This window comes from Arachis ipaensis, chromosome B03, assembly GCF_000816755.2.
Source record: "Arachis ipaensis cultivar K30076 chromosome B03, Araip1.1, whole genome shotgun sequence".
Taxonomy (NCBI): Eukaryota; Viridiplantae; Streptophyta; class Magnoliopsida; order Fabales; family Fabaceae; genus Arachis; species Arachis ipaensis.
This window is the reverse complement of record NC_029787.2, coordinates 128,850,976-128,871,298: the sequence shown is the minus strand read 5'-3', so window position 1 is coordinate 128,871,298 and position 20,323 is coordinate 128,850,976. Positions and strand designations below refer to the sequence as shown.

At 35.6% G+C, this 20,323-nt stretch overlaps 2 protein-coding genes across 2 annotated transcripts; both read right to left on the bottom strand.

The window, feature by feature from the left end:
* Positions 4,582-13,583, bottom strand: LOC107631741 (potassium channel SKOR-like). Its single transcript, XM_016335280.2, has 9 exons — positions 13,263-13,583; positions 7,531-8,461; positions 7,373-7,453; positions 6,999-7,097; positions 6,454-6,675; positions 6,147-6,335; positions 5,702-5,777; positions 5,164-5,580; positions 4,582-5,084 (listed from the first exon to the last, which is right to left on the bottom strand). The coding sequence occupies exons 1-9, from the start codon at positions 13,442-13,444 to the stop codon at positions 4,810-4,812; spliced, it is 2,472 nt and encodes an 823-aa protein (XP_016190766.1). The 5' UTR covers positions 13,445-13,583; the 3' UTR covers positions 4,582-4,809.
* Positions 14,672-19,011, bottom strand: LOC107631742 (potassium transporter 25-like). Its single transcript, XM_016335282.2, has 9 exons — positions 18,270-19,011; positions 17,924-18,152; positions 17,401-17,631; positions 17,242-17,298; positions 17,086-17,142; positions 16,704-16,964; positions 16,566-16,618; positions 16,360-16,477; positions 14,672-16,144 (listed from the first exon to the last, which is right to left on the bottom strand). Exons 1-9 carry the CDS (start codon positions 18,327-18,329, stop codon positions 14,814-14,816), a joined length of 2,397 nt encoding a protein of 798 aa, XP_016190768.1. The 5' UTR covers positions 18,330-19,011; the 3' UTR covers positions 14,672-14,813.

The window sequence follows — 20,323 nt, the reverse complement described above, 5'->3', positions numbered from 1 at the left end:
ACGGAGAATTTTTTTTTTAAATAAACAAAAATCATCAACTACCAATTACCAGTCACCATGTTATAATAATAATAATAATAAAAGACGTATATTCGTTTTCACACAAATTATTTTAGATATGAAAACAAAAATAATGTTTTGCTTAAATATTAGTTGTTTTATAGAGTTGTGGAGGTGTCAGAAATACAGTTCAACACGCAGGTTATGTGTTACTCAACACGCAGGTAATGTGTTGTCTACTGTCTCCATGCAAGAGGCAACCTTACTCCGAAAACAAGTAACATTTATGGCTTTAGATCCACTCCTGGGATATAAAAATAGAGAAACAGTGGGACTGGGCTGCATATTATTTTCGTTCTCCTTCACTATTACCATAAACCATACATTCTCAACTTATCAAGCCAAGGTGCATTGATCAGTAGCTCTAAATACGTAAACGCCACGTGTTTTCATCCAAGCAGCACGTTATCTGCGTGTTAACGCCGCTGCGCCACATGTCCTGCATGCAGCAGCACGTAACATGCGTCTTGCCCCGTGTCTCCATGCAACCGGCAGGTCTGGCTCCGGAAAAAACAGTCATTTATGGTGAGAGTTGAGGATTGGTGCCGCGGGTGTATAAAATAGTGGTGGGGCTGGGTTTCGTTTCATTCTATTATTGAGAGTGGTGGGGTAATGGAGTGTTAGGGGTTTGGGGTTTCTTTCATTGGGTTGTATGTTTTGGATTAGTTTTAAGATTGAGAGTGAGATTAGAACATTTAAAATGGTATGTAATTATACGTCTCGTGAAAATCATGTTATCAATTATTTGGGACATCCTAATTATGTAAGTTTATTATTTTTTATTAATTTATTAGTTGTTACTTAACATAAGTTTAATAGTTTGTTATTATTTATTTGGATAATATTATTCTAAATGTACTGTTAAAAGCTCTTATGTATGGATTGAAATTGCAGAATACCCAATGAAATATCCTAACACCATCCACCTCTTGACTCCCGTTATACAGGGGTCGTGTTTCTATTTGGACTTGTGAATCAGACATCTTCTGAACCATTGCCAAGAACCACAATGACAAAGATTGGTAAGATTCTTCCCATCCACCGAAAACTTTGGCTATCGACTTCTGCTTTGCCAGCCAAGCCTTCCGGTAATTAATAGTGTAGTTGAATCTTGCCTAAACTTTCGCAATTATAGATTTGACCTTTTATGGATGGGTTGGATTCAATCAATGGCTTCATAGCCTCAGCAATCGTGTCCGAGTCTAACTTGGAGTGATCTTGTGAGATCGTTCCCATGGAACACGTGTGCCTCCCGTTGTATCTCCGAATCTCCCAACAAGCTTTCTTTTATATCAAGCTGGCTCGGATAAGCCAGTTGCACCCACGCCCATAATTCTTACACTTTGCATAGAACGTCTGTAGCTCGAATTCATAAACAATGTAATTGACTCCTCTGGAGATAGTGTAACTCCGAATTGCCGCAATGACTGATTTGCTTGAACTGTATTCCATTCCGATTCTAAACTCCCCATCCTCAGGATCAGCAACACCTATAAGAAAACAAATTTGTCATTCATCGATCCGCTAAAACAAAATCAAGTAAATATACTACCCACTGCTCACGTACATATGTTTGCATATTCGGAAAACTCTGGTGCTTGCATGACGTCAAGATCCAAGATATGCATAAAAGGTGAAACATCCATCGGTTGACTAACTGCGGCTAGAACTACTAAAGTTTCTGCCACTACCTCACCTCCCCCATTGCCGTCCTCGTCCTCATCACCGGCTTCGTACGTAGCTTCGAACTCCTCATTGCTATCATCGTTCATTCCCAAGTACGCCTCAACTCTGTCATCTTGCACATCTGTATCATCGTTCAATCCTTGGGTGTTGCACCTGAGTTTGTTGGTGAATATAAAACATCCGCTGAATACTAGTTTCGTCGGCGATTGGCATAACCTCAAACTGTATCAGGCCGTCAAATACGACAATCGGACTCCTGTAGAGAATGTTGGTCACCCTCTTTAAAATATCAATCTCTATGCTTTGAAAGAGCCCGTACTGTAGTTCCGCAAACGTTATAGTGCACAAAACCACAAACGACAACATATTCTCACACACTCATACGTATTTCGTACGACTTCATCGTTGTGGTAAACCACTATATTTGCAGTGCCCTCCATCGTACCGACCCTGGAGAAAAATACTTCTCTCACAATGAAGCAAAATGGTTACGAGCTTTAATTTTTATAGACAGAAGACTCACCTTGCAGGCTACGTGTTGCAACGCCATCCAACCAACGTCTGTCACGTGTGCAACACACAGGATGCATGTTGTCTGCCATGTGTGAATCACATTACCTGTGTGTTGAAGGGATGAGCACCACGTGGCAACACGGTACCTGCGTGTTGCGTGCGATTGTGCCACGTGTCTAACACGTGAGTTGCGTGTTGAGTCAGCACGTTACTTGTGTGTTGTGCCTGCATGTCTGTAACGTCCACCCACTTGTATATACACTAAAAACCTCCATTTCCAAGTAAAGCACACCTAAAATCCATATTAAAATTCTTTAGCCTCGTTTTAATAACTAGATAGATAGAAAGATGCAAGGGATTTTTTTCTAATATAAATTATAAAAAATATTTATTTTCCCAAAATCCATTTCTGAGCTTTATTTATCGAAATGCACTTTTTTTTTTAAATATTTGGGCAAGTTCGCCGTACCCTACGGCGAACTCTGTAAAAATAGCAAGTTTGCCGTATATGGCTTCGTTTGGTTACTGTCTTCAAAACATATAGACACAGACACAACTATACCAAAAGACATAAGCACAGATAGACACAAATTTTTTAACGTGTTTGGCATTAGTGTACAAGACACAACAATTTAATTCAAATGTCCATTTTATCCTTATTAACTCTCTACCATCATCTTCCATCAGCATTAACGTTGCCGCCACCATAGCTTTCTACCACCACCACTGCCACCTGCAATTTTTTAACTTCATCGCAAAATATTATCTTTAACTTTTATTTATTCATCAGCTCAACAATTCAATTTTCTCATTAAAAAAAAAAACTGAAACAGGTTGAAATAAAAAAAAAAAAAGAAAATGAGAAGACAGATCTGAAGAATGGTCGACTACTATTTTGGGCTTTCCTGATTTTTTTCACCTTTCTTAATGAAATTGATTCGAGTAATAGTGGAGACGAATAAATCTGACCGAAGAAGATCACCCATGGTAATGATACGTTCGACTGTGTGAAGAGAGAAAGAGAGAAGAGGAGGAAGAAGAAAGAAGGGACGTCAATGGTGGCGGCCCGTGGTAGCAGTATGGAGGGACAAAACAATGGAAGGAGAAGCAGAGTGATGGGAAGAGAGAAAGAGAGAAGGAAATGAGAAAGAGAGGAGAGGCAATGACTATGGGGTGGTGTGGAGGAGGGACACAGCCATGGAAGAGAGAGGGTGGAGGGACTTGGAGGTTGGAAGGATTTTGGGGTTAGAAACACAGAATAAAGAAGATAATAAGAGAGAAAAAAAAGGGAATTAGGGTTAGATTAATTAGGGTCATAGTTGGAATTTAAAAAGAAAAAGGGATAAAAATATAAAATTTTGTGTCTTATAAATTGTGTCTCAATGTCTCAGCTTAATGAGGAGACACTAAAAACATGTATTTTGTGTATACTTGTGTACCACCGTATCCATCATAAATTTGTGTCTCAACAAACAAACGGTCCATGTTTTTAGTGTCCAAAGAGGCAAAGACACCAACCAAACGCACGCTAAACACACAAAAATACACAAACAATAAACATGTCTTCTTCAAGAATTTTTTTTAATTATAAATTAAGAAAACAAGCCATATTTAACAATGGCAACCATTATTATCGTCTCAAAAAATACACGGTACACCAGAATAAGTCATATTTAATAATAATTTTTTTAATTATAAATTAAAAAAACTAATTATTTCCCAAAATAAAATACGACTTATTCCCATATTTATTGTTTGTATATTTTTGTGTGCTTTTATGATCTATATACTCTTTTGGAGACGATGACATAGATAAAAAACATGTATTTTAAAAATTTTAAATTTTTTTTATAGAGTTCACCTGAGATACGGCGAACTTGCTAGTTTTTATAAAGTTCGCTATAGAGTGCATGAACTTGTCTAAATACCCAAAAAAACGTGCATTTCAATAAATAAAGTTCAGAAATGAGTTTTGAAAAAATAAATATTTTTTATAATTTATATTAGAAAAAAAACCTAGATGCAAGATAACAATCAAATTACTTCAATTTAGTTTTTAAGTCGAATAAATTTTCCCTTAATATTTTTTGAGAAATTATAAGAGTTAATGAAGAGAAGTTTTTACATTTTACTGCAAAAGATAAATCCTAATGTCGGATTGTGCAAATTTTAAAATTCCAAATAAATAAATGGAAAAAAATTGAGTCCACTCTTCTCTTCTCTCTCTTTTTCTTTTTCATTTTTTTGAAATGAAAATTCTTAGAAAAATTTAGATATAAAAAAAAATTACTTAAAATTTCAAAAACAGGTGCACCTATGATATCACTACAAAACATAAATCCAATACATAATGCATTCACTTGAATTTATACATTATTTTTTAATTTAGGTCGTTGAAGGAAGCTCGACTTGCTCCAGAGTCCAGAGAAGGCACAAGAAGGAGAAACTTGAAATATACCTGAGCATCATTGCAAATTTGCAATGCAATGTGAAAAGACAAGAAATATAACGAACTGATCCCTAATTTTGTGCCTGATCCTTTTATGTACCTCACTCTGCACTCTGCACTTGGCTCGCCAGAAATAGCTTCTCATCATTGCTAATTATGTCTACATTTAGAACTCTGCCTCCTTGTTCTGTTAAAATACAATTTCCATTTGAAATGTTCAAATGTTTCATTGCCGTTATTATAAGCTCGTCAATGCTTTCCGGGACCCATAGAACAACTCCATCTGTTCTCCTTTCTTTATGATCATATTCCCATGGGTGGAAAGGAAATACTATACATCTCTTCTTCGGAATTTCATTTCTTGATGGCAATATTTCTGCTTGCAAACTCAATCAAAGCATACGTCAGAAAAACAAATTAAACCAACTGAGTTTAATTTAAAATGACAATCATACCTTTAGTTTCTTGAATACCACAGGATAACTCAGCCAACTGAGAAATTTTGGCAACTTGAAGCATTTTGAGAGCATTTATATCTCCGCTAATACGAGCTTCATCAAGTGGTGTATTCCCCCATCTGTCCTTACATAATACACTTGCTCCTGCTCCCAGAAGTAGTTCAGCTACTGCACACAAACCTTCAGAAGCAGCAATGTGAAGAGGTGTGCGCTGGTCATAATTTTTGGCATTTGGATTAATTCCACAAGCCAGAACCTTTTTTAAGAGGTCAAATTCCTTCTTTGCAACCATCACACACAGAAAATTGCCGGCATCATCAATAGTGAGAGTAGCCCCTGCATTAACTAGTAAAGCAGCTACGTCTTCATGTCCATTCTTGATGGCTTCTAGCAAGGGAGTAGTCCCAAATTTATCTGATGCAGATGGTTGTTTAAGGTTTAAACCAAACTCAATATTTTGACTTCAATACAGCACATTCAAAATAAAAGGATTGTCCGCAATCACCTTAAAACGGAAAAAAGTTCAAAAACTAACCTGGTAAATTGATATTTACTCCTTGCTCAACTAGAAAGGAAGAAATATCTACATATCCTTTTGAGGCAGAGATATGCTGTGATAGTAAACATAAAACACGTAATTAAAAATGTTAGCTTGTCACCACTGTATTATGTCTCAAAAATCTTCTTTCTCAACAAATTAATCAAGACTCACTCACTCACATGCGAAGAACAAGATTCAACCAATCCTACTCATAGAGTGCGAGTCAGATTAGATTTGAGGGAATGCTACAAAGATTAATATATAGTATAGACAAGACTTGAACAAAAAAATATCTTAGTTAAGAGCAACTTGTCATCTCAACTAATTTCACTTTTTTTTACTGTTACACACATTTAACAAAAAAATGAATCAATAGATAGGTTAGTGCCTATTCAAATAAAAATAATAATAATATAGGCTGGATGAAGAGAGTTGATACCAAGGGCGATCTACCATCATAATCAGTGTTATTGGGATCTGCCCCGGATGTGATCAAACGTTTCAACAGGTATAAGTCAGCCTCATATGCAGCACAATTCATCCTCACAGTCAACTCTGTTTCCTGGTTTCCAATAGTCAAGCTCAAGTCTGATTCCAACAACTTGCGTTTTAGACCGGAGTCTTTTCCCTGTCAGCCACGCATAACCATGAGTCCGAAACCAGCATGGATGATCTAAAATTCTAAATCCATATGTTTCCATCAGTAAAATGATTATTTATTTTTTATATCCAAGGCAAACATATACCTCAAGGAGATTGTTTAAGGTAACACGGCCATCTACATAGTATATCTTCACTATGTCCTTCAAGGATTGCTTATCAAGTCGCAAAACCTTGGAAAGCTCATGAGCTATGACTGTGGAATGATGAGGCATATTGCAAAGGAAAGAAACCTCACCGAAGGAATCGTAGGTTTTTAATTGGACTACTTCGTCTGTACCACTGTCATTTTCACTGCTTATCTCACGCTGTAGACAAAAGGATGAACAGTCAGGTATGGTTTAAAAATACTATTTCACTTGTGAAAACATTTCACATTTATGGAACGACAGCAATTTGAAATAGAAGAATCCATCACTAACAAATACCATTCCCTGGTTCATGTTTCATTATCCACTCTAAAGTAAACATCATCTTTTATGATAATTTGTTTAGAGTCTGGAGCAGTTAGTTTAGAAAATAGTGAAAGTTAACTGATGAGGAATTGAAGTGAGAGGGAAAGTAATGCTGAAAGACATAGGAAGTTAAATAAATAAATAAAATAAAAAATCAATGCTACCATAACCCGTACCAGCTCTCCATGACATACAAAGTAAATTTGATCAGCTACATCTCCTTGCTCCAAAACCAGTTCTCCAGGAAGGAAAAACTCTTCATGAACTTTGGTTGTCTGTCAAACAAGAATCTGAATCAGGTGTTTTTTATTGAAGAAAAAAGGACAAGTTTCAGATACTGGTGGCGCTTTCAAGAAAGTGCATGAAGTACAAGGATAACGCATGCATCAAGTTTTTCCGGTCGTCACAGACAATGATTAGGACAAATATTTGGCAATTGAAGCAGTGTATCTTCAAATATACTAGAATGATAATGAAGCATGAAGCTAGCATGTACAATTAAGAACAATACCAAGAGAAAGAATAAGTGAAGTGTTACAGTAAGTCTTACAATCTGCTTAACAAACTCTGAGGAGCAACCCTTGAAAAGAGGAACGTTCTCAATGAACTCCTCATACAAATTAATTGAAATCTGCAAAAACCAATAAAAAAATATGTCGGTGTCACAAGTGAAGTTGGACCAGGAATGAAAAGATGATGAATATATACCTTGGATCGAATAGAGGGTGGGATGTCCTGAAGTACAGCAGGTTGTGTGTAGCTGCGATGATACTGCAAGCGTAAATGGCCCTTGATGGCCTTACTTGTGCCCTTGTCAAGATTGTTTTTGTTCATGTATTTGATAACTTCAGTCATGGTGTCCCTAAACCTCTCGGTTTTGGATCCCTTGACAATCAAGGCGGTCATGTTGCCAAGAAGGTAAGCGCCAAGAATCATGTCAAAGGAGACATAAACCATGATGAATATCATCTCTCTGACATTGACGGCATGAATATCGCCGTAGCCAACAGTAGCCATGGTGACAATAGCAAAATAGAGGGAGGTGATGTAGCGCTTCCAGAGGTCGATGTGGCGGAAGTCCGAGTAGGCAAAGTCGCCCATCTTGAGGGAGCCAATCCAAGTGTAGGACTCGCGGGAGGGGGGGATGGTGGTGGCCAGATAGTAGAAGATGCAGGCGGCTGTGTGGGTGCAGTAGAGCTCCACCACGAGAAGCTTCACGATTCTCGTGAAGAGGTAGTTGATCCGGATGTCCTTCTCCAGAGTCTCGAAGAACTCCGTGACGCGGGCGGCCCGGGTCAGCCTGATCCAGAGGAGATAGCGGAGCGGCTCCTTCCTGCCGGCTGCCTTGTAGATGTAGTCCCAGGGGAGACAGCCGAGGAGGTCGAGGGTGAATTGCGGAGACTTGAGGCAGCGCATGGCGATGCGGGAGGGGCTGGAGACCACGCAGTAGGAGTGGGTGTCGCGGTAGGCCACGAAGAAGCGGAGCACGATGTCTAGGAGGAAGGCCAACTGGCCCGCGATGTCTAGCAGGAATATTTTCTCCGGGAGGCCTCTGAAGAATCCGAACTCCATTGGGGTGAAGAAGGAGGAGTAGACCGCCCATATCAGTATGAAATGCTTCCACCCAATGTTGTACAACCTGCATCCATGTAATGTACATTCTTTCTTTAGTTTTCTATCTCATTTCCCCATCTCTCTCTTACAATTATATATACTGCACTGCGCCCACGCTACTTTAGTTTCTGTATCCTTCTGCTCCTCAATTTCTCTCGCGCTAGAATCCCGTTTCTTTAGCTATTTCTAGTTTCAACCATGGCTTAAATTATACCATGTACGTGCTACTAATATCCACTTAGGCAACGTTTGGTTTCAAACAACACGTTAATACATATTTGTTGTTTGTTTGTTGGGTCACAAATCTTTGATGGATACGTCATGTATTTAATAGAGGAAATATAGAGAGTTAATAGAGTATCGATACAATGTGTACAATGGAGGTATAGGGATGTTCGATTCAGTAGGATATTAGATGCTTATTATCTTGGTATTCGGATGGTTATTATGAATAATATGAATGTATTGTGTTTGAGAAATTAGTAATATTTTACCCTAGATGTTCATTTTTAAACTCATATTAGACCAAATAAATAGCCCATTATACACATTGTACAAATACTCTATTCGCTCCCTAGCGAGATTCATATTTAATATTCTTCTAAAATATTGAAATAGAGAGATACAATCAATTAAACACAATTTTTTATATTTTTATTTCTTATTAATTTTTATAAAATATGAATTTTTTCCCTAATTTTATTGTACTTATTCAATATTTTACCAAGCACAATAAATTGTGTCTTATTCAATATTTTACCAAATAAAATATATATACATTAATAATTTGTATCCATATCTTTAATGTTTATGTTCCTGTGTCTGTCTTTCAAAAAAGACATACGTGTTACTAAGATGAAGAAACAGTTATTCATCATCAGAAACAGAATTACTCTATCGGATACCACCCTCCACTCCTTCAAGTACGCAACTCGAATGGCGGCTCCCAAAACGTAGTACCAGTCAGTGACCACCTTCTATTTAAATTTGTATATCATCTTAAACTCATTAACTTTTAATAAAAATTTAAAATATTTAGATTAGGTAACTTAAAAGTAACAATAACATAATATGTGACTACTTAAATTGTTTTAAGAAATTCTATATTTTTTCTAAACGTTTGTTATAAGAAATTGTTCCTAAAATTTAAAAAATATAAAATAAAAGTATTTTAATAAAAAAATAAAAAACACAAAAATTATAAAATAGTTACATAAATAAAATAAAAAACATAAATGTGTATATATATAACTTTTTTTTTGTCTAAATATATGTATTGTAGGGGTGTACATGGGCTGGGTCACACCGGGTTTGGCTTGATCCAGACCCGACCCGAAATATAGACCAGGTCTAATTTTTAGACCATAACCCGATTCTAGACCCGATGAAACCTATGCACCTTCGAACCGGATAAAAATCAGGTGAAAACCGGGTCTTTAGCATGTAAAAACCACCTAATCTCCAACCATTATTTCACAATTCACATAGTAAAATTCACTTAAAAAAAATATAACAAGAACCAACTCTTCTCTAAAATTAAAGCATAACCATAATCAATACTAATATTGTCTAATAACACCAAATATTTAAATCAATACAAATAATACAATATTATGCATTAGTCTAAAGTCTTATGCATTTTAAACATAAAACACTAACTTATAATCTTATAATGACTAATAACACAAAATATTAAGGTTTACAATATTTAAATTCCACATAAGAATAGCCATCATCCATCACTAATAACACAAAATATTAATTGTGTATGATGACCGGGCCACCGGGCCGAGTTCGGGTGACCCTAGTTATGACCCGGACCCGACCCGAAATACTGACCGAGTCTATTTTTGAGACCCTAAACCCGATGAAATCACACTAAATTAGCTCCTAACGTGTTCGGGACCGGGCCGGGTCTTCAGACCGGGCCGGACCATGTACACCCCTAATGTATTGGATTCTCTAAATTTTTTTTTTAATTATTTGGTAAAATGTGATTATTTATTATTCAATATTTTTTAAATTTTTTTAATTCTATTTAAAAAATGTAAAACGAGATATTACACTTTATCAAATAATTAAAAAAAAAAATTAAGAACATCTATTGTCGTTCTAGAAGACTAGAACTGCTACTCATCACGAGAGGCTGGGCCGATTTGCCTTCAAATCGGGTCTGGCCCATTCAATCTATGTACAACTTGCAAACAAAAAAATGGATTTGAGTAATTGAAGGTTTTTTTTCTTTGTTTTTGAGAAATAAAAAGTGATTTTAATTCGTTTTGGAAAATCTTCCTTCTATGAACACTAAATAAAAAATCTAATGTTTCATGGAGAGTCTTCTATATTTTGGAATGTAAAAAATTGTGAAGCAACCTTAAATAAATGTTAAGACTTACAAATTTTAAATCCTCGTTCATACAAAATTTATAAATCATTACAGAGAACGTGCATCATTTATAGTGTGGTTATGCCTGTAGCAAATTTGTGTATTTGAATGTTTGAGTATATCTTATATTGGCGAAACCTATTTATTTTATCTTTTTTGTTAATTTTTTTATTTATCACGATATTTTATATAATTTTTTAATTTTACATATAAAATTTTTCAAGCTTTGATTATATAAAAATATTTTTAACTAATTATTAATTGATTTTCTTATTTTTCTGACATAACAGACACTGAAAAATGCTATATAGTCTTTAATTAGTCTTTAAATATAAAAGTTTAATTATATTAGTTTTTTATACATTCACTTTCTAATATTTTTAGAGAACTAATCTCTAATTCAAATTAAATTTGCTTTTCATCTTTTAACATTTCTCTCAATTATCAAACCTCGTAAAATTAATGATAAGTTTAGAGATTAATAAACTCGTGTACAGATCAAATGACTAATTATAGTCATAATTTATTTTTTGATTGTCATATATTTTTTAATTTATTTTTTTATATTTTTCTTCATCTTTATATTAATTCTATCGGCATTTTATTTTTAAGAATGGTTGTCTTTTAAACAATTTTACATCTAAATTTATCTAAGTGATTTGAGTTCCACATTTTTTTTTTCGTTTTTTCTTCTTGTACTTCTAGGGATGTCAATGGGGCTCCACGGGGTGGCGGGGGATGCCTCCCTACTTCCCGTCCTCGTCCCCAGAATTAATCTCCGTCTCCGTCCTGTTCTCTGCCATGGGAGAATAATTGTCCCCATCCCCATTCCCCGCGTTCTCCGCATTTTTCGCGGGGCCCTATTCCCCAACTCCCTATGTTTAACATTCATATGGAAATTATAATAAAAAATATCAAAAAAACCAAAAAATAAACTACAAAATATTATTACAAACACACAAACATATCTTATCCAACATTATAAGTCTAGAAATATAACATAGCAAATCATAGTCTATAAAATAAATTCTTGAATAACAGGGTTATGATTTTTCAATGAGTGAAATTATTAAAAAAACCTCTATATTAGAAATAAAATAAGAGTTATTAAGTAAGTTAAAAAATTTGGAAAATTATTGGAGATGGGGCGGGGATCTCCGCTCGGATCCCCGCGCTTGTCTCAGTGGAATTTCGCTCCCCATCCCCACGGGAAAAATTCCCCACCACTGGGGCCTATTCAAGGCGGTCCTTGCGGGGATCCCCACCTCTTGGGGATTTTTGACACCCATAAGCACTTCTTCTTCTTATTCTTTTTCTTTACTTTGGATGTTACGTGTTCTTTTTTTTTTCCTCTTCTTTTTTATTATTTTTCAATTCCATTACCGTCATTACCAACATCTCTTCCTCTTCCTCCTCCTCCTAATCTTATTGAAATTTTGTCTCCTTCTCCTTTTTTATCCTTCTCCTCCGTCATCATCATCATCGTCGTCGTTATCGTCATTGTCTTCTTCTAATATGTATTGTCGTTATCGTTATCATCGAATTCGAATTTGTATAATTTGTATAATAGACAATTTTCGGTTCATTTGATATTATACAATGGTTTCGTTTTGAGATCATTTTTTGTTCACTCGAGACGCAAGTGTTTCTAAATTCGAATTTATATAATGGACAATTTTTGGTTCATTTGGTATTACACAATATTTTCGTTTTGATAATATTTTTTGTTCATTTGAGATGGAGGTGTTTCTGAATTCGAATTTATATAATGAACAATTTTCGGTTCATTTAGTATTATACAATCGTTTTGTTTTGATAATATTTTCGGTTTATTTGATCATCACAAAGAATCATAATCAATAAAGATGTTAGCAAAATGTTGATGTTGTTGGTGATGAAAATAATGATAATAGAAGAGAAAGAAGAAAAAGAAGGAGGAGATCAAAGAAATTCAAATAAAAAAAAACATGAGGAGGAGGAGATGGATGTAGTGGTAAGAACGTATGGACAGGTAGTGGTGACGATGACAATAATGAAAAAATGATGAAGAGAAGGAAGAAGGAGAAGGGGAAAAAGAAGAAGTAGGAGGAGGAGGAAAAAGAAGACAAAATTTTCACAATGTAAAATAAAAGACTTGGATGAACTTAAATATAAAATTGCTTGAATGTATAGTGGAACTTTTAATCTTTTAGGTATAAATAATATTCTTATGACATATAAAATCAAGTGAGTTAAGAAAAAAAAAACTCAAAAATGGTGAGTCAAACAAGATTCAGTGAACATTGGGAAGCCGAAGTTCATGCGGAGGATAGGTGTGGTGTGTCCTACCCGTGTTGTGTTGTGTCAATTCATGTAAATATGCAATAATGTAATACCATATCTTGAATAATTCCTAATTAATCTGTGTGTGTGTGTGACGGTGTGAAAGAGAGAGATGTACCGATTGTCAGGGTGAATAATATATTGCCGCCGTACATCTCCGCCGCGAGCGGTGGAATTATCTTCAGCCTCACCGCAAAACATCGCCAGCCGATTCCCCAACCTTTTCCACCGCTCCTTCTGTTTGCTCAGTCCTCTCTTCTTCCTTGTCCAGTTTCCTCCCTCACCCTCCTCGCCATGCATAGTGGTGCTTTTCTCCCAGTTCCCACCACTACCACTACTTCAAACACCCGATATGATCAGCGGACCAACCAACAGGCTTTCTTCTATCTTACTAACTAATTAGGAGAATAACAAAAAGACAATGCTATTACTATATCACCAATTCGAACAACTCACTTATATATATATTGGAACCCTTCAACAGTGTGAAGTTAGTGGTGACATACAGAATCTCTTTTACAAGAATCTGGAATAATAGATTAGATTAGTAACACGTTAATATCGATCAACTTTATGTGACGGCTTTAAGTTTTTCGGTTCCTTGGCAAAAGGGGTATCTTATTCTTAAACAGTTAAACTAATAACTGTGAGTGTTTATGGAAAGTTTTTTAATGTCGGAAAATAATTTTATTTTATTCAAAAAGAATTTATTTTTATTTAAAATTTAATTTTATAATTGAAATATAATCATAAATTAAATTAGTCTTTTTATCGATTAAATATTAATATATCACTTTAAATGTCATGTAGTATAAAAACATGATAAATTAATTATACGTGTCAATTGAGAAAAAAAATCAAAATAATCTTGTAATATTAAGTCATAATGGTAGTGATAAAGGTGTGAAGCGACTGTTTCGTCATGTAACGCACTGAAAAATTATAAAAGGAGGATAATATGAATTAGGATAGGAAAAGTATAGGTAACAGACAGATACACTTAAAATCAAAAGATATTTATTGGTGTAAGTATTAAATGTCTTTGCAAATTATCTTCTCGACCTAATTTTTTATGTTTTTTATTGTTGATAGTATTCTCTAATTTGATCGATTAAAGATTAATTCGTTGCGAATCTGAATTTTATTTAAAGATATATTGTTAGTCAATAAATTATCTCTTATTGGTCTGAACAAACTCTCCATATAGGACAGAATTCTTGATGTTATTTAAAAGAAAACTCTCCATCAGTCAAATATATACGTGCATAACCTTTAGCCGGGTCGTGACATTAACAAAAAGTTATGTATAAAAACGACTGTTTCTATAAAGATATCTTGGCGGAAGCAAGTAACCATCCCTTTCATGCATATTACAGTTGCAGAGGAGAAGAGTGTTAGGGAGCTAATAGATTTTGTGATTTGCAACCATTAATTAATTATTAATAATATTTTTAATAGTGTAAGATTTTATCTAATAGTAGAAAATTACTCATTTTTTTTTGTTGGTCCTTAGACTTTCTCGTTGCAGGGATAAGAGGTCCTTGTTTGCTGCGTATATATAACATATATCTATCCTCTCCTCCGTAAAGGCAGCTGCTCGCGCGCTCCTCCTAGCTAGAATAACTAATAAATTAAAATAGCGAAAACCAGTGTAAGGTTGATCTGTGTGCTATATCGTACATACCATACCAACTTCTACAAGAGCAGCATGAGGGATTTTGAGAGCTACGGGAGGCTCTCGACAGTTTTTCTCACTAAAACGATAGACCATGATTAAGAATCTCTTGAGAAAGTTTGAGCCGTCACGCACCACTAGGTGCGATTGGCCCAAGAAATAGGCACTACCGCTCTCCCTGGCATCAATTAGGTCCAAAAGTTCCTTCCTCACACATGGCTGCATTATTTTAGGACTATTAACAGGCAGCATGAACCGAACCTTCTTTCGCTTCTTCTTGCTTGTACCCTCCGTGTCAGGAACTGGACTGATCTGAGATTCATTGTTCACCGCTGGACCCTCATATGCATCCAGAGGAACTAGAGCATTGTTATGTCCATGCGTTGTTGAAGAATTCCCTACAACAATCATTCTTTCATTTGTGGCGGTGGCAGCATCCACGGATTCAATATCTCTCTCCTCAATGGAAATGAATTCCCCTATGGAACGAATGATGTGCTCCTCAAAGTCGCCAGTATCCCTGATGTGATCGCAGTATCCATATCTGACGATGCAGCGGTAAATCTTGTAATCTTTTGGGCCAATCCGACCTATGAGATACCTTTCGCCTTCGGAGACATAAGGCACCGGCATAGACTTGAAGGATACCATGATCAGGACTTGATGGAAGGCGGGAAGATTAGTAATGAAGTGTGAGAAGAAAGCCGGGATTCCTGCTACAATGTCGGTGTAGATAAAGCCAATCCCAGGCACCCTGGCGATCCCGAGGCCCGGACTCACATCTACGAGCCATTCTGTTGAGACCTTGTTTTGCATATCAAACTCATACTTCTTGACAGTTCCATAGTGCCACGAGAGCATGATTGTCATTGTCATTGTCAAAAGAACAAGCAGATACCAGGCTCCCTTGTGAATCTGTAGCAGACAAGCAGAGAGATACACCGCCTCAACAAAACCAAAGCATAGCAGAAAGCACGCGGATACGCTCAAGTTCTTCTCCCAACACAATGAGATGATAAGTGACATGAGACTAGTTGTTACAAGCATTCCGCAAATTATAGCCAAACCTGCTGCATAGCCAATCTTCACCATGTCTCTGAAACTAATTGTGACCGTGAGACTGAGAATCATCAGTAGCCAGTTGACATCAGGAATGTAAATCTGGCCGTGTATTGTTTTTGATGTGTGAATCACTTTCACTCTGGGAAAGCAGTTTAATGCCAAGCACTGTTTGATGATGGAGAAACTCGCTGTTATGGTTGCCTGGCTTCCTACTGCTGAAGCAAGTGGGGATAATATTATGAACACATGTTTGCAATAATGACCTGCCAAGGGATCACCACACCAAACTATATATATCACTTCACCCAAGTACTGAAGTTTCAAAAACAGATCAAAATACATATAGTGAAAAGTCAGGTGCAATTAACACAAGTTGATAGTTTGTTAGATGACAATAAATCATTTAACCACTTTTACTATCAACTTCGTATAAAGTTAACTGCACCTGAATTTCTACCATACATTCCATCCAACTTACGTGGTATTGATTGACTAAAATGGTTGAAATCTCTAGCACCTAAATTCCGGGAGATATATGCAGCCTGACCGGCATAGCATAAAACAAGAATCGGGTAGATCAAGCATATAAATGTAATCTACAACAGAGTAGACGCATAATTAATGCACAATTTGATAAGAATTAACTTTAAATTACAATGCACAAATTAGAATTATGTAGTATACTTTAATTGATTTCTTGGAGAAATGGCCTAGGTCTGCAAACATTGCCTCTGATCCTGCAAAACAGTAAAACATCGTGCGTATCATATTAAACGATATCCGAAACAAACCCTAATTGATGAGAATAAACAAATAACATACCTCCCACGCATAAAATGATGCTTCCTAACAATTTCCATCTGTGATAATTGAAATTTCTGATAAATTTGAAGACGTATACCGGGGATATTTTATAAATGATTTTGACATCCCAATGGAAAATATCATAAATTCCCACCACTCCAATAAACAAGAGCCAAGCAGAAATAATTGGAGCAAACATGAAGCCAATTTTACGCGTCCCACAGTTCTGCAACATGAACAAGCCAACCAATATAACACACGCAGCGGGAACAGTTACATCTGCAATATGTAATGTTCATTAGATAAACAACACATTAATTGACATTCATTGATCAAGTTAGTTGTAAACTCAAACTGGTGCTGTAACTTCTTTCTCAAGCAAGGTACAAACTGTACTTACATCTGCGTAAGGCATTAGACACTGTGTCTGACTCGCGAGCACGGCGTGACGATGGATCTGCTTATTATTTATTTACAATTAACTGATAAGCCAATCAAAAAGCACAGAGAAAATTAAAATTCTGCTAGCATCATTGAGTAAATTAAATGGCCTTACACATGTCTGCTATTATATCAGATAAGGATCTCTGAACGCCAGTTGAAGCTGAAAACACTGGTGGTAAACAGCCAGAAAAATACATAATAATGTAAGTTGAAGAAGAAGAACGTAACTAATCACACAAGAAAGAAATAAATGTTAGAAGATTGTATATACCTGAAAGAGCTGGAGTGAGCACTGCATCCCCAATGGCCATACAGGAACCAAAGAGGGCTAAGAACAACAGTAAATAGTGACAGATCTTGCTTTTCTCAATGACCCTTCTTGCTCTGATCTTTGAAGGAGTTCTCCCCTCACAATTCATAATCTGATTGGCACTTCTATCACTAGGGAGCAGGCAAACTTTTGCATTTCTACACAACAGCGAGTACAACGCAAACGTACCACCTTGGCATAATCACATAACATCCAAGTCAGTCCTTCAAAATCTGATGAATTGAATTGAGGGAAGAGGAATGCTAGGGGGCCAGCAATTTTGGTATTTTGTAACCATCAATTGGCCATCAATAATGTTTTTAATAGTGTGAGATTACATCTAAATATCTAATGATGGAAAATCACTCACTTTTGATTTGATGGTTAAGTGCTGGCCAGAAAATACAAAAGTTGCTGCCCCTAGACTTTTCCTTGAAGGGATTAATTAATGGCGGTTATAAATTTAAAGATACTTATTACTTACCCTCTCCTTTATCATCAGCCTTGAGCACTATAGAGGCATACTTAAGCAAAGAAATGATTGTCAAAGTCCAGAAAATGAAGGAGAAGAGTTCATAAACGACCTCCTCCGATGCAAGAGCTCCCGCATCCATTGTACCGAACACATATAACGGTGCAGTGCTAAGTTGACCATAAACTACTCCAACAATTTGAAACGACAGGAGGATCTCTTGCTTCCATGTTTTCTTCTTCTGAAAAATCAATTGAAAACTGTGAAAGGACTCAATAGACACAGCAATACATGATGAAGATCAGATCTTAGCCAGGTTTAATTTCATATAAACTCAATCATGAATCAAGAAATATACCTGAACCTTCTCACGGAAGATTTCATCATCAGGACACAGTGGAGGAGGAAGATCCATCATAAGTGCAGGATAAGCAGAAGATAAGCTTGGAAGGAAATTGGAAGTGGGTGTTTGTGTGGAAGTAAAGGTGAGTAATGAGAAGAAAGTTAATATGAATTGGCAACTAATAATAATAATAATGATAATAATGGCGATAAAGACAATGGCTCATTCATAGTATCAGACGGAACACACTAAGAGGATCCCCTCTCTAGAGTCTAGACCTTGTCACCCGGAGAAAACAACATATAGTGATTGATTGCAAATTGAAAGGTTCATTGATAGTGATACAAATGGTGAGATTGACTTCCAGAGCGTTTGTCACTGTGTCAGTCCTATTTTCATTCTTTCTGTCTGTCCATCATTCATTCATGAAATTGGAAAATGACACTTTGTTGACATTCTATAAACTGACTTGGTTTTCATTTTTCAGTCACGGATATATAGATATGGCGAACAAAATCAATAACAAGTGCACATGCATGTTGAAGGGCTGCACAGCGTGATCTATGAACCATGCATCTGGATTCTCAGACAATCACAGCACCTTGTAACAGCTCCTTCAATTTATTCTAGTTTGATTCGATCTTTTCAAGTGAGAGAAAAGTATTTTAAAATATTAAAATGGCCAGTAATAGATTTGAGAATAAAAATAAGTTTAAATAAACTATGTGTAAATAAAACCAGGTATTTTATTCTATACAAAGTTATTAGAAGTAGCAGATTGGGTGATTTTCTGCTGCTCTATATATATAGTTCAACCATGTGGAGGCGACAGAAAATATAGATAGACAATTAATGGGAACATGCAATGTGCTGGTTTCTGCCTAAAAGGATATCGAACGGCACAAGCCAATAGATACTAAAAATAAAGTCACATGATCTGATATTTGTAAGGAGAATAAATTGGTCTTGTATATATGTGGTCATGCATGTTCAAATCGGATTTGAAAAGATTAACTACTATAAATCTATAATCATACAAGACGAAAATTGATAATTGATAATTGATAATAGGACAGTAGGTGTTGTGGATGAATGATAATTGATATCATGACAGTGCAGAGAAGATAAATAACGAAGGTTCTCCTATGGGGGAAAGTGCAACTTATATCCAATAATCGCTCTGTATTTGTCTGAAGTCTGAACTCTGAAGTGTATGTATGTGCCTATAGATCAATGAAATTGAAAAGCAAGCTTTCCAAATTCCAACCAGGTACACCATTGCATTCAGTAAGAACAGCTAATAAGTATTTGCCGAAACCGTGAGCTTCTGTCTATTGTGGTTGAGCAAGAAGAAACCTCTCTTGCTGTAACTTTTTTTTTTTCCATGGTTCCTGTTGGATAAAGATTCGAATTTAAATTTTATTTAAAAATGTGTTATTGATCAATCAATTATTAAATACATAAAATGAGATTTAAATTCTGAATAATTACTTAATAGACTAGTTATTTTATTATTAAACCAATTCAAATTAGTTCCTTTTTATTTAGTACAAAATATAATTACTGGAATTTTTTTTAATAATTTCACTTTGTTACTACTAAAAGATTTTGTGCCTTTAATGGGCTGAAAATTTATATATGAAAAGTTTTAGGTGTAATAACCAAAAATAGAATTTTTGGATAAAACACAAAAATATAGAGAGAAATTTTTCGTATTTTGTGAAAGCTTTTTTTTAATCTTTTTCAATCTATGAGAAAAGATTTTTTTTTTTTTTATCGCAGTCAGTCAGCAAGAAGTTTTTTATATTACTGTTTTAGCTTTTTACATTCTACAAGAAATATTGAAATAGTTTCAATTTTTCAGTATTGAAATGTCAAATACGTGGCTACCATTTAACCTTTCTGCAATCCGCGAAAAACAGGATTTTTAGGTTGCAGCAAGTTTTACCAGACCCGTATCTTTCGTGCAACCTTTTTGCAATTCGCAACGAGTAAAGATTCAATGTTGTCATTGTTCATTTTCATAAAGTACAAGGTGTTTTTTGTTTTAAAAAATTACACTTCCATCG

Bases quoted from the DNA above. Each gene is read 5' to 3' on its own strand.
- LOC107631741 (XM_016335280.2), bottom strand. From the start codon at position 13,444: ATGCATGGCGAGGAGGGTGAGGGAGGAAACTGGACAAGGAAGAAGAGA. The intron at 7,454-7,530 runs GTATATATTCAT...TGGTTTTTGCAG, and splicing joins CACCCTCTATTCGATCCAAG to ATTTCAATTAATTTGTATGA. The intron at 5,085-5,163 runs GTATGATTGTCA...GTTTGCAAGCAG, and splicing joins TGGTATTCAAGAAACTAAAG to AAATATTGCCATCAAGAAAT.
- LOC107631742 (XM_016335282.2), bottom strand. From the start codon at position 18,329: ATGATGGATCTTCCTCCTCCACTGTGTCCTGATGATGAAATCTTCCGT. The intron at 17,632-17,923 runs GTAAGTAATAAG...GATTATGCCAAG, and splicing joins GGCTGATGATAAAGGAGAGG to GTGGTACGTTTGCGTTGTAC. The intron at 16,478-16,565 runs GTATACTACATA...ACTCTGTTGTAG, and splicing joins TCTCCAAGAAATCAATTAAA to ATTACATTTATATGCTTGAT.